Source organism: Colletotrichum gloeosporioides (assembly GCF_011800055.1).
Source record: "Colletotrichum gloeosporioides strain Lc1 chromosome Unknown consensus_55, whole genome shotgun sequence".
Taxonomy (NCBI): Eukaryota; Fungi; Ascomycota; class Sordariomycetes; order Glomerellales; family Glomerellaceae; genus Colletotrichum; species Colletotrichum gloeosporioides.
In genome coordinates this window covers 335,296-347,171 of record NW_025544700.1, presented here as the reverse complement: position 1 = coordinate 347,171, position 11,876 = coordinate 335,296, and the positions used below count along the sequence as shown (strand labels likewise).

General features: G+C 58.4%; 3 protein-coding genes across 3 annotated transcripts; 2 read left to right on the top strand and 1 right to left on the bottom strand.

Moving 5' to 3' along the window:
* Nucleotides 1-1,873: 1,873 nt before the first annotated feature.
* Nucleotides 1,874-3,373, top strand: GCG54_00013381 (60S ribosomal export protein NMD3; the record flags this gene model as incomplete). Its single annotated transcript, XM_045413236.1, has 1 exon — nt 1,874-3,373. The coding sequence occupies one exon, from the start codon at nt 1,874-1,876 to the stop codon at nt 3,371-3,373; it is 1,500 nt and encodes a 499-aa protein (XP_045262432.1).
* Nucleotides 3,374-5,717: 2,344 nt separating this feature from the next.
* GCG54_00013380 (Pre-rRNA-processing protein ESF2) lies at nt 5,718-6,722 on the bottom strand (the record flags this gene model as incomplete). Its single annotated transcript, XM_045413235.1, has 1 exon — nt 5,718-6,722. One exon carries the CDS (start codon nt 6,720-6,722, stop codon nt 5,718-5,720), a length of 1,005 nt encoding a protein of 334 aa, XP_045262431.1.
* Nucleotides 6,723-7,160: 438 nt separating this feature from the next.
* On the top strand, nt 7,161-9,102 carry GCG54_00013379 (Succinate-semialdehyde dehydrogenase [NADP(+)]; the record flags this gene model as incomplete). Its single annotated transcript, XM_045413234.1, has 3 exons — nt 7,161-7,565; nt 7,686-8,570; nt 8,989-9,102. The coding sequence occupies 3 exons, from the start codon at nt 7,161-7,163 to the stop codon at nt 9,100-9,102; spliced, it is 1,404 nt and encodes a 467-aa protein (XP_045262430.1).
* Nucleotides 9,103-11,876: the final 2,774 nt, after the last annotated feature.

The window sequence follows — 11,876 nt, the reverse complement described above, 5'->3', positions numbered from 1 at the left end:
TGTTCTTTTGCGACGTGGTTCATTGGTTGATCCGCCCAGTATCTGCAAGTTTGAGTTGCTCAAATCTCTTCCAAGTCCTGCTCAGCTGTGCCTCACCACATAATTCTAAGCGACGCCATTCTCACTTTGCCGTGCAATACGATAGCAAGTGTCGACTCTGTCATTGCTACTCGATGAGCTTGACACCATTCCCAACCCCGAATGCTATCTGCTCCCAGCGGCGGAAGCACCGGCCTCTCCACGCAGGCAGCAAACCTCGCTGACGATTCGCTCTTCACCGCTGCCCAAAGTTCCAATTCCCGGTCAGCACCTGCCACATTTCTTCCGGGGCGCATCGGAGACAATCTGGAAGGGGCGGTGGACGGATGCTACTTCCTGTATCCTCGAGTGGAAAGAGGCAGTCGCGCTGACATGCAGCTCGCCGGGGAAAAGCTTGGCTTACACGACTGGCAGGAACCTCCTTCCGATCAGGTCATAACCCATGGGGTTGTCGCACCACATCCTTCCTGCAAAATACATTTACCCTTGATACCTGCCTTCCATAAGGTAACCGACGAAGGCACGTTCTTGGGTTCGGGCAGGTGCAAAGCCTGGCACCTCCCTCACCTGCCCTGCGTCCTTCCCCGACATGCCGGTTGCTTCCTTCACGGCAGGAAAGAAGGTGCTCGATTCCGGCAACACCAGGCCCAGTGACTGCCTTTGTGAGAAGACGTCCCTTCCCCGAGGGATTCCCTGGGACATGAGGGTTACTGATTAGTGTCCCCCTCCCATGTCTATATAATCCCCAAACCATCTCCCCCAACCTCCATTTCTTCTTCTTTTCCACATCATGGACCGGACTCCCGAACCACGTCCCAAGCCGTGTCGGGCCCCTTCGCTCAAGAATGCTGGGGCCCTCGACCAAGTCCCGGCCATTGCACATTGGCTCGGGTGTCTGCAGACAGAGACTCGTCCTGTCTCGGGGCGGCACAATCTTTTGCTCCTCGATCACTGATCTTCTCATAGGACTTTTGGGGCCGGGGCCCAAGGGCTGCGCAAGCGCGGGCCCACGACGTCGTCGTCGTCGTCGTCTACTTTCTGCGTTGGGGGCTCAGGGGGGGCTCTCCAACGCACTCAATTTTTGGAACTTGACTCCTTTGAGTCCTTCATTTTCTCTTCTTTTCTTTAGACGCATTGCTGTGCCGCTGGCGACAGCTTAGGTTTTCGCGAGAAAGGGATCAAGCGTCTGACTTGGAGTGGTATTGGGGGCGGTGATCCGGATCGCTGGGTTGGAGTGGAGGGGTAGTCTTGTTTGCCTGTTTTTGGTGGTTGTGCTGACGCTCACTCGTCGTTGGACTGATCATGGCTTGTTCCCTGGGTATCACAGCATTCGGTGGCGTCCGATGGGTTTCGGGATAGCTTGCTTGGCTGTAGTTAACTTGAGTCACTATGAGCCCAGCGGCCAGTCATTGAAACTTCAATAAACCCTCTCACGGTTCAAAAAGAATAAATGCTATCCGACAATTTGTCATGGTTCCCGCTGTGCATTCTTCGATGACAAACAGCTGCTAAAATGCTGTCAAGTCAGTACTCCAATCCCGGTCCTTCAGGCGCTTCTGCGCGCTGTGTGACAGCAATGACGCTACCGGTGGGAGGCCCGATTATTAATGCCGCCACCATGAATGCAGCAGGGGCCGAAGAAAAAAGTCTGCGCACGTGACTCAGACTCGATGATAAGCAACCCCTCCATTGCTTATCGCTGGAAATTTTTGGATTTTGCGATCAACCCCGCCATACGACAGCCCAAAATCCCATCAACCCCGGCTGCCGCCCTCCCATTTCTGCAATATCTTGACAAAACACACAGGGGCATTAAGGGAGAAGCGCAAACAACATGACGGCCGCCACGATTCTCTGCTGCAACTGCGGCGCCCCCATCGACGGAACCACCGCCGCCAACGCCCTCTGCTTCGACTGCATCAAGTTGACCGTCGACATCTCCAACGGCGTCCAGCGCGAGGCCACCCTCAACTTTTGCCGAGACTGCGACCGATGGCTTTTGCCGCCCACCAGCTGGATCGTCGCCGCCCCCGAATCCCGCGAGCTTCTCGCGCTCTGCCTGAAGAAGCTCAAGGGCCTGCACAAGGTCCGCATCATCGACGCCTCCTTTGTGTGGACCGAGCCGCACTCGAGACGAGTAAAGGTCAAGATCACCATCCAGGACGAGGTCCAGAGCGGCGTTCTCCTCCAGCAGTCCTTCGAGGCCGTCTTCATCGTTGCATACCAACAATGTCCCGACTGCGCAAAGTCGTACACGGCCAACGTCTGGCGCGCCTGCGTCCAGGTCAGACAAAAGGTTCTGCACAAGAGGACGTTCCTCTACCTCGAGCAGTTGATTATGAAGCACGGAGCGCACAAAGATACCCTGAACATCAAGGAGGCCAAGGACGGCATCGACTTTTTCTTCTCCGCAAGGAATCAGGCCGAGAAGTTTGTTGATTTCCTCAACTCTGTCGCCCCTTGCCGCGTCAAGAAGGCGCAGGAGCTTATTTCCCAGGATATCCACACGTCCACAAAGTCATACAAGTTCACCTTCTCGGCCGAGCTTATCCCCATATGCCGTGACGATCTTGTTGCTATGCCCATCAAGCTGGCCAAGTCCCTGGGCAACATTTCTCCCCTCGTCATCTGCCACAAGATCGGAACCGCAGTATACCTCCTCGACACAAACACCCTCCAGACAGCAAGCATCCCCTCAGACATTTACTGGCGCGCGCCATTCAACTCGCTCGCCGACGCAAAGTCGCTCGTCGAGTTCATCGTCATGGACATTGAGCCGACAGGCGTCTCGAGGGGCAAGTGGCAGCTTGGCGAGGTACAAGTCATGCGCGCGGCGGACCTGGGCGTCAACGACAAGACGTACTTCGCGAGGACGCACCTCGGCGGTCTGCTGCACGCGGGCGACTCGGTGATGGGCTACATGCTCACGGGCACCAACTTCAACAACCCAGAGTTCGACGCCATCGAGGAGTCGCACGCGTACGGCTCGACGATACCCGACGTCGTGCTCGTCAAGAAGCACTACGCGCGCAAGAGGAAGACGCGCACCCGCAACTGGAAGCTCAAGCGCATGGCCAAGGACGAGGGCGAGCTGCTCCCCAAGAAGGCCGACCAGGAGCGCATGGACGAGGAGTACGAGCAGTTCCTTCGCGACGTCGAGGAGGACGACGAGTTCCGCTCCACCATGGCCATCTACCGCGCCCAGAAGGCCAACAACCAGCCCGCCGACCCCGATGCGATGTCCATCGCCGAGACGGAGGACGACGAGGAGGCGCCGAGGGTCGACATGGATGAGCTCCTCGACGACATGGACGAACTCCAGATTCAGGATTAAGCTTAGTCGGGACGGGAAGGGGGGGAGGGGGGCGTGTGTGTGTCGTGCGCGGGATGCGACGGAAATTTGGTTGTGCGGGAGATGCCCCGACTGACTACTTTCACACACGCGGTCCCGGTGGGGTGTTAAGGTTAAGTGGCCGTCTGCGGGGACGAAGTTCGTTGCTTCCTCTCTCAGCGTTTGTTTCTTAGGGCACAGAGCAACAATACAACGTCCAGGGTTAAAATGTCTTCAAAAACGAGGGATGGGACGGTTAGGGATGGGCAAGGCGTGTATGCATCAGAATCAGATACCTCGCACGTCGGCAAAGCAGCAGGGGGTGGGCGTTGCGTCGTCGTTGGGAAAAGAAGAATAGACAAGGCCACAACGTGGCTCAAGCGCTTCAAAGCCTCGTTCTCCCTGCATTGTCGGGCTGTCTCTCGTTGTCGTTATCGCCGTCGGCCAGAGGGAAGGGGAAGCACTGGCCACCTTAGTCGGCGATGTGCCATCTCAGAACTCTATCACCGCCGCTTGCGAATCCTCATAAGGAGGGGGAGGGGTGTAAGTGTGTGTGGCTGATCCCAATTCCCCGTTCAACGGCCGTCGTCGACAACGAGGCGTACGTGCGTCCGGCACTTCCGCACGAGCCTCAACGCCAGCTCGTCCGCTGCCGACATGTGTCCATCGCCATTCCCCGACCTTCCTCGTCTGCCCTCGTCGTCCGTGCTGCACACCTCTTGACGATTGTACGTGTCTGTGCCTCGCCTTGCCTTAGGGTGCCGACTGCCTGGGCCCTTCCCTGGCCCCCATCCTCTTCCCGTCGCCGAACCGTTTCTAATCGCCGATTTTCGTGGTCGGTGCGGTCGGCACCCCGCGGAGGCAGAGGAGGCTCTTCGTTCGTTGGGCGGCAGGGCTCCCCTACCTTGGGACGTGGTACGCCTGACCCCTTGCCCTTCGGCGATGTCGTTTCAGGAATCATGAGTCCGATGGCGAGCACGACGGCCGTGGCCCATGTGTCGTTGCTCTCTTCCATCCCTCCCCGCGGACGACGGACTGCGGCGTCTATGCTTGCCGCCGCGGCCGCCGCCCGCCTCCGCGGGACCCATTGCTCTGTGTTTTGTTTCCTTTGGGCGTGGGATCATGCATAGACGCCGGCGCCGAAACGTCCTTTTACCCCAGGGCATCGACCACCCCTCGGCGCGTGGTGCTTCCCGCCCTTCCCGGCACGAATACTCCATGCCCTCGTGTTCTCTCCTACGCCCTAAGTCCTACTTCCCCAGACTGCTGCGGCAGTTTGCCCAGACGCGCGCGCCCGTACCAAGACCTCCACCTCCCCGCCGCGGCCGTGCCGTCTGCCGGCTGGGGCGGGAAGAATGATGAGACGGTTTTGGGGGCGTGAGGAAAGAGAGTCAGGGAGGGGCCTTGGAGAAGGAGAGGGCAGGTTCGGCGGCGTAGGTTTTCCTGGCCGAGACGGACTCTGGTGTCCGACGGCACCCACCCTCCCAGGCTGCTGAACGGGCTTTCATGCGGCGGGATGGAGGTGGAGTGCGTCTTGTCCGCGCCGCGCCGGCGTCTGCCATCTGATGGTGATGTGGTAATGCTACGGCGGACGAGAGAGGTGTTGAGGGCCGGTTGGTGGTGGTGGTGAACGGGTGGTTGTTGTGATGGTTTACGATGACGAGGGGCATTAGGTTGATGATGTATGTCTTCGGTGTCTTGGCGCTGTGAGTGGTGGTTGCACTGCTGCTGATGGGTGGTGGTGGTCGTGGTGGTGGGAAAGCGGGTGTTGAGGGGACGCGTGTAAGTGAGGCTTCTGGTGAGATGACGAGGTTTTCGGCAATTGAACAGGGCACAACACCAAATCACCGAGTACAGAGGCAGATCGGTAGTCGTGAATAACTTCACATGTGCACATACTCATTGAAATGTACTGGTGACTGGACATGTCGTTATTGATATGCGCTAGCCTCATATCAAAAGATACTGAACAATATTGAACCAGACCCACTACAATCCGTCAACATGACAAGAATAGATTTCCATCACAACATTCTCGCTCATCGCCTCCTTGCCAAGACGCCAGACGTAAATCATCACCGGGCCCTTGGCAAGTTGGTGATCCAACAGCCGTCTCTTGGCGTCCGTACGCCGCAGCAGCAGGCAGTTCACACCCCTCTAGCTGCCTCATCGAGGAGGAGCAACTACCGATCTCAAGGAACCTTTTCGTCCTATAATGGAGATCGATTATGCTTCAATACCAACGGTAGTCTAAACAAGAAAGAGTGGGAGGGTCCCTCCCGCTGCCGCTGCCGCTCCCACTGCCGAGGAGGACATGCACGCACACCATACACCCACGCCCAGCCTTTCAAAAGATCTTGCCGAGCACCCTCGCAACATCCCCCGCCGGCTTCCCAGCCGCAGCAGCCTCGCCGCTCTTCCTCTCCGCCAGGGGTATCTGCTTGAACACCGTCCGCCTCTTCTTGTCCCCTTCCCCTCCGCCGCCAGCAGGCGCCTCTGCCGCTTCCGCCGCGCCATTGCCCCCCTGCTTCTCCTGCTGCTTCCCGCGCTTCGCCCTCGTAGCTGCAATCCCGTCCAGCACCCTCGCGCGCTCCACATTGCGCACAAACTCCTTGTTCTCCCTGCTCGCCTTGCCAATCTCCGCGCGCATCCTGCTCGTCCGCTCCGCGTTCTCGGCCGCGATCTGCTCCGTGAGGTGTCTCCACTTGAACCCCTTGAGGTACTTGAGCGTCCAGATGTCGTCATGGTAGTACGACCCCTTCTTGCCGCCGATCGTGCGCGCGTTGAGCAGCTCGCACACGGCCTTGGCGTCGCGCTTGCGCACGAACTCGACCCAGCCCTCCGTGTACGACTTCTTCTTGTTGCCGCCGGCCTTGACGCGTCGCGCGTGCGCCGCCGGGTCCTCGGGCGCGAGGAAGATGCGGTTGATCTTGCCATACGGCTCGAGCAGCGAGCGCAGCTTCTGCGGCTTCATGAAGGGCGGGATGCGCGAGATGTAGACGACGCCCGACTTCTTGACGGCCTCTTCGGATTGCACGAGGTTCTTGTTCGTGAGGGGCCGGGTGACGTCGGGGAGGAGGTCTGCGGGGGATTTTGTGGCGGGTTTTTTTGAGGTTGATGCGTCTGCGGCTTCATCGTCGTCGCTGTCGGCTGCCTCGTCGTCTTCGGCGGCAGCGGTGGGAACTTCGCGCTCCTCGTCGCTGAATTCGTCTTCTTCGTCCGAGTCGACCTTGCGTCTCTTTGCGCTGCGGCCTCCTTTGCGCAGGTCCTCGGCCTCGGAGTCGTAGCCCTGATCGAGGTCGTCTTCGCTCTCGTCGGCGTCGAGAAACTTGTTTCGCTTCTCGGGAGCCATGGTGAGCAACCGAAATTGGTGATATTGGCAGTGGTATGCAATTGAGATCCCCGGGGTCGATTGTAGGTCCGCAGCAGGACCAATTGCGTCGTCGACAATCGCAGCAGCCGTGGTGTTCTGCAAAAAAGTTTTAGTGGGGCCAACGGTCAACCGCGACTAGCCTGATTACCTCATCATCCTTATCACAGCTATCGGTATCTTATCTGCAACCGCGCTCACAGCGCGCTCCGCGGTCGGCGGGGCAGCTCAGCTCCATCGCCCCTCACCGACGTTCAGTGTTGCCCCTCCATTTGCCCCTCCAAGTGACGATTCATGTGGCCCAGCCAAAGGGGATATCTAAGCCGAGTTGCCAACTGATCAACCATCGTCAACCTCACTCTTCACTTTTCTTCTCTATTCTCCTAATTATACCCAAATACCCAGCACAAACCGCCCATCATGTCCGTCGAAGTCCTTACCACAATCTCCCCAACCACCAACGAGCCCATCCTCACCCGCAACGGCATCTCCCAGGCCGACTTAGATGAGCTCCCCAACACCGCCACCAAAGCTTTCGAGTCGTGGAGCAAGACGTCTCTCGCAGACCGCCAGAAGATTGTCAAGACCGCACTGAAGCTTCTCCTCAACCTGAAGGATGACCTAGCCCAGGAGCTCACCGTCCAGATGGGTCGCCCCATCGCCTACACCGGCGTCGAGGTCGCCACCGCCGTGAAGCGCGCCGAGTATCTCCTCAAGATCAGCGACGAGGTCCTCAAGGACACCGACGGCGAGGCTGAGAAGGGCTTCAAGCGCTTCATTCGCAAGGTTCCCGTTGGCCCGGTTCTCGTCATCTTTGCCTGGAATGTACGTTTTTTTACATGTCTCGCCATCTTCGTGGCCGTTGCGTGGCGACTCCACCACTTAGAGACATCACGAGCAACTGCCACCACCCCTGCTCACCTCATCTGACTAACACCACTCCAGTACCCTTACCTCATCCTCGTCAACTCTCTCATTCCCGCCCTGCTGGCAGGCAACACCGTCATCCTCAAGCCTTCCCCGCAGACGCCCACAATCGTCGAGCGCGTCGCCAAGGTCTTTGAGGAGGCCGGCCTCCCATCCGGCGTCCTCCAGCACTTCCACTGCGGCTCGCCGACGCTCATCGAGTCTATCGTGCGCAACCCCCAGATCAAGCTCGTCGCCTTCACCGGCTCCGTGGCCGGCGGCCTGGCCGTGCAGCAGGCCGCCGCCGACCGCGTCGTCAACGTCGGCCTCGAGCTCGGCGGCAAGGACCCGGCGTACATCCGCGGCGACGTCGACATCGACTGGGCCGCCGCCGAGATCGTCGACGGCGCCGTCTTCAACTCGGGCCAGAGCTGCTGCTCCGTCGAGCGGGTCTACGTCGCCGACGAGATCCACGACGCCTTCGTCGAGGCCGTGCAGAAGGTCCTCAAGGGCTACGTCCTCGGCGACCCCTTTGACAAGGGCACCCACGTCGGCCCCGTCATCTCGAAGCGCTCCAAGGAGACCATCGAGGCGCATGTCCAGGACGCCGTCGCCAAGGGCGCAAAGGACGCGACGCCCGAGAACGAGTCGTTCGCCAACCCGCCGCCCAAGGGCAACTTTGTCAAGCCGACGCTGCTCACTGGCGTCGACCACTCGATGACGGTGATGACGGAGGAGACGTTTGGCCCCGTCATCCCCGTCATGCGCGTCAAGAATGACGACGAGGCGGTCAAGCTCATGAACGACAGCGAGTTTGGCCTGACGGCCAGCATCTGGACCAAGGACACGGACCGCGGCTACGAGCTCGCGGACCAGGTGGAAGCGGGAACAGTCTTCGTCAACCGATGCGATTTCCCTAGCCCGGTGAGTTCTACAACGCTGTCCTTTCTAGAAATTGCATCTTCTCCGTTTGATTGCCATCACTGCCTCGCTGGACTTCTTTTAATGCCCTTCCAATCGCCCCGGATAACACCCCTCCCGGTGTTGCCCCACTCCTTCCATATGTTCATCCGGCATCCTCCGTGACACCAGCTGCTCGGCCCTTTGCCAGGTTCTTGGTTCCAGCAGCTAGAAAGCAGCTAGAAACCTCAACCGACTGAAGTGGGCTTTGAACGGCTTTTACTTCGCCCTCCTCTTGACGTTGTGTTTGAACTGCCGTTGTCAACCGCTTTATTTCTTTTGTCCTTCCCTTATGACGTCGTTTTCCCTTTCTTCCTTTGATCCCTTCCCCTCGCAAGCCACCTTCGTCAGGGCTCTTTCACTTTACTAACAACCACCTCAGGACCTAGCGTGGACGGGATGGAAGAACTCGGGCAAGGGACAGACGCTCAGCCGCTTCGGCTACGATCAGTTTGTCAAGCTCAAGAGCTACCACTTGAAGGACTACCCCAAATAAGTGATGGTAGGAGAGGGGAAAGGGAAGCTTGGGAAGCAGTGTGAGCGGTTTGAAAGGTTTAGGAAGCGCACGAGCCTCATGATGGTCCCTATTTTGCTTGTTTGACAGGAGCACCGGTCGAGGACGGCGGCGGCGCTGGGCAAAATGGCAGTTATGGTTGTTGGGTTTTGTTTTAGGGTGCTTTGCAAGGCAAGGGAATGGCTTCACAGTAACGCGATCGCGGGCTTGAGATGGAGCCGCGGCACTTGTCAGTCGGGTCTTGGCAAGATGAGGGGAGAGTCAGAGCACAAGCAGGGCCGTGTAGAGTTTTTTCCTTCCCTAGCTCTCTGTCTATCTTGGTCTAGGAAATGCACGGACAGCAGCGCCGCGCCGCTGGGTTCAGTGGCTTGGCGATGGCCTCTTTTCACGAACGATCACGCACCATGACTTGCGACCCTTTCTTGGTGTTTCGAAGAGAATCTGCCCACCGTGATGTATGTGGATGTGGGCCGGGGGGCATCAAGATCGGGGGATTTCAAGGAGCGATGGGGCCGTGGCACGGGGCACGAACCGGAGGATCGGGGAGAGTGGGGGCCGCGGACTCAAGACCCAAGGCCCAGGACCCAGGGAATGCACGATGATGGAGGTGGTGGTCGATTTGGTGGAGGCGCGGAAGGGGGTGGAGGGAGGGGAGGGTTAGGGGAGTGCACGATCGCTGTCATTCTCACGACGTACTGCATGGTACGGTCTGTCTGTCTCCTGGGCTGCCGGTATGACACCGATTAAACCACGGATGGCATGATTCCTAAACGCCGACAACGATATGCTTAAGCGGTCGGCACTCTTCTCACAGGCCGCCTCACCTCAGCTTCGAGGTGAGGTGACAGCCAGACCGCCCACGACACAAGACAAAACAACATGCTTTTTGCGGGATCAGCCCAACGGACAATGATCAGACCGCGTGCGTCGCCGTCGTTGTCAGTTGTGCGCGTGCGTGTCCAGGAACCCGGGACAGGAGACCCCCTGCTTGCGTCCCCGACGGGAAGGCCAAGCTCGTGGGTTATGTTTTTTTGCGCGCGTGCGTGGTGTCTCTCCTGCTTGCGTGGTGTCTTGAGTCCTTTCGACGATCTCTAAAACGGGTAATCAAGCAATGCTGTGAAGGAATGTGCGTGTATGCGTCCCTGACACTGCCGAAACCGAGGCTGTCACTGGCTGGCGTCGTTGCAGAAGCGGCACAACGCATCTTCAGAAAAGAGTTTGGGGCAAATCTTCAGATTGTCCGAGAGCCGAGAGGTGGTGGTGTGAAGGGCGTGTGTGTTACGCCGTATGTTTGCTGCCGCTGCCGTACGCTGCTACCAACTACTGCCGGCGCCGTATGCAAGGTGCTGCGGTATCCTCAAAATAAACTCGTCTCGTTTTCGCTACACCCATCTCGCTGCTGGGGATGTCCCCGCGACGTCATGAGATGAACGCCGCAGCAGTTTGCAAGGCGCATGGGCGGCGAGGGAGGGAAACAACGTTAGAGAAAGCGCAGCTGCGGTGTTAGTCATTTGCCGCACTACCAAAACACACAACGAAATCCCTTGAAACTGGACACGCAGCGAGAGCGAAAGCGGCGCCGGCGATGCGGCCGATACGCGGGAATGGCTTTTGGGGTGTTTGTGTGATTCATGACACTGTAAGCATGGCAAGGCACAGGTCGAAGGGCGACTATGACTGCGTCACGGAGGAACTTTCCCATCGAGTCAAGATTGGGATGACACCGTGGCCCTCTTCCGAAGGACACGGAAGGATGCTCCCGCGTGCTAGCTTCGTACGAGAGACGATATGTTTCGACGTCCTCTGCTCCGATACGGGCTAAAGTGGATCTCTCCATCACGGACTATGGGTGATCGACTCGGACAATTGCGGCGGCCTTGAGAGTTAGTTCGGACTTCAAACCTGGAAAAAGGAAGGGGGTCCGAAGGTTTTTTTTGCCTTAGTCAGAAGCGCGGCAGGTGCACGGGAAGGGGACGGGTAAGTAATCAGACTTTCAGACTGGCGCAGGAAGAGAATCACGGCTCGACGACGACCGCGGCGACGACACTGCATAGGTTTGAGGCGTTACGGGCGTACATTGTGTGTGGCGAACGGGAGACGCGGATGGCATATTCAGGGTCCAGTGTCCCTTTGACGTGGCTTCCTTTCTCATACACGCAAAGACTCTGTGGCAAGACTGGCGAAGAAGCAGTAGAAGACTTGGGAGTGTGAGTGTGTGTCAGAGATGACTGCGCCGCAAACCGTCGAAGGAAAGCGTTGGAGTCGGCCGCTCAGAGAAGTGCAAGAGAACTCGGAAAGCCACTTCTCGGCCGCAAGTGCTGGGGCAGACGGGTCGGAGTCAAAGGGTCCGCAGCAGTTCTATTGTGGGTTTCGACTCGGGAACGGTTGAGCGTGCAGAGGAGAAACAAAACGCACACGAGGGTAAGTGAGACTGTTGGATGTGATGTCCGCAAACGGAAAACATCTATTGTGTGTTTCCGAAGGAGGGCGGATACTGAGGGGACGAGATGGTGGTGGTGTAGCGTACGATAACATCTACCGATGGGCAGAGAAGGCAGACTGGACCGCGACAACTGCCGCGTTCAGCCACGCTCGGGCGGTGGTGATCGGGGCCTAGTGAGGGTATCGTGATGTTCTCGATCGTGGTGTGCTGCGTCGGTGTGGTGGTCTGGATGCATCTGGACAAGGTTGGTGTCGGACGGGGGTGGGGTCCCTTGGCCTGGAGACTCTGTCAGGCACTGCTGGACCAGTGGGAA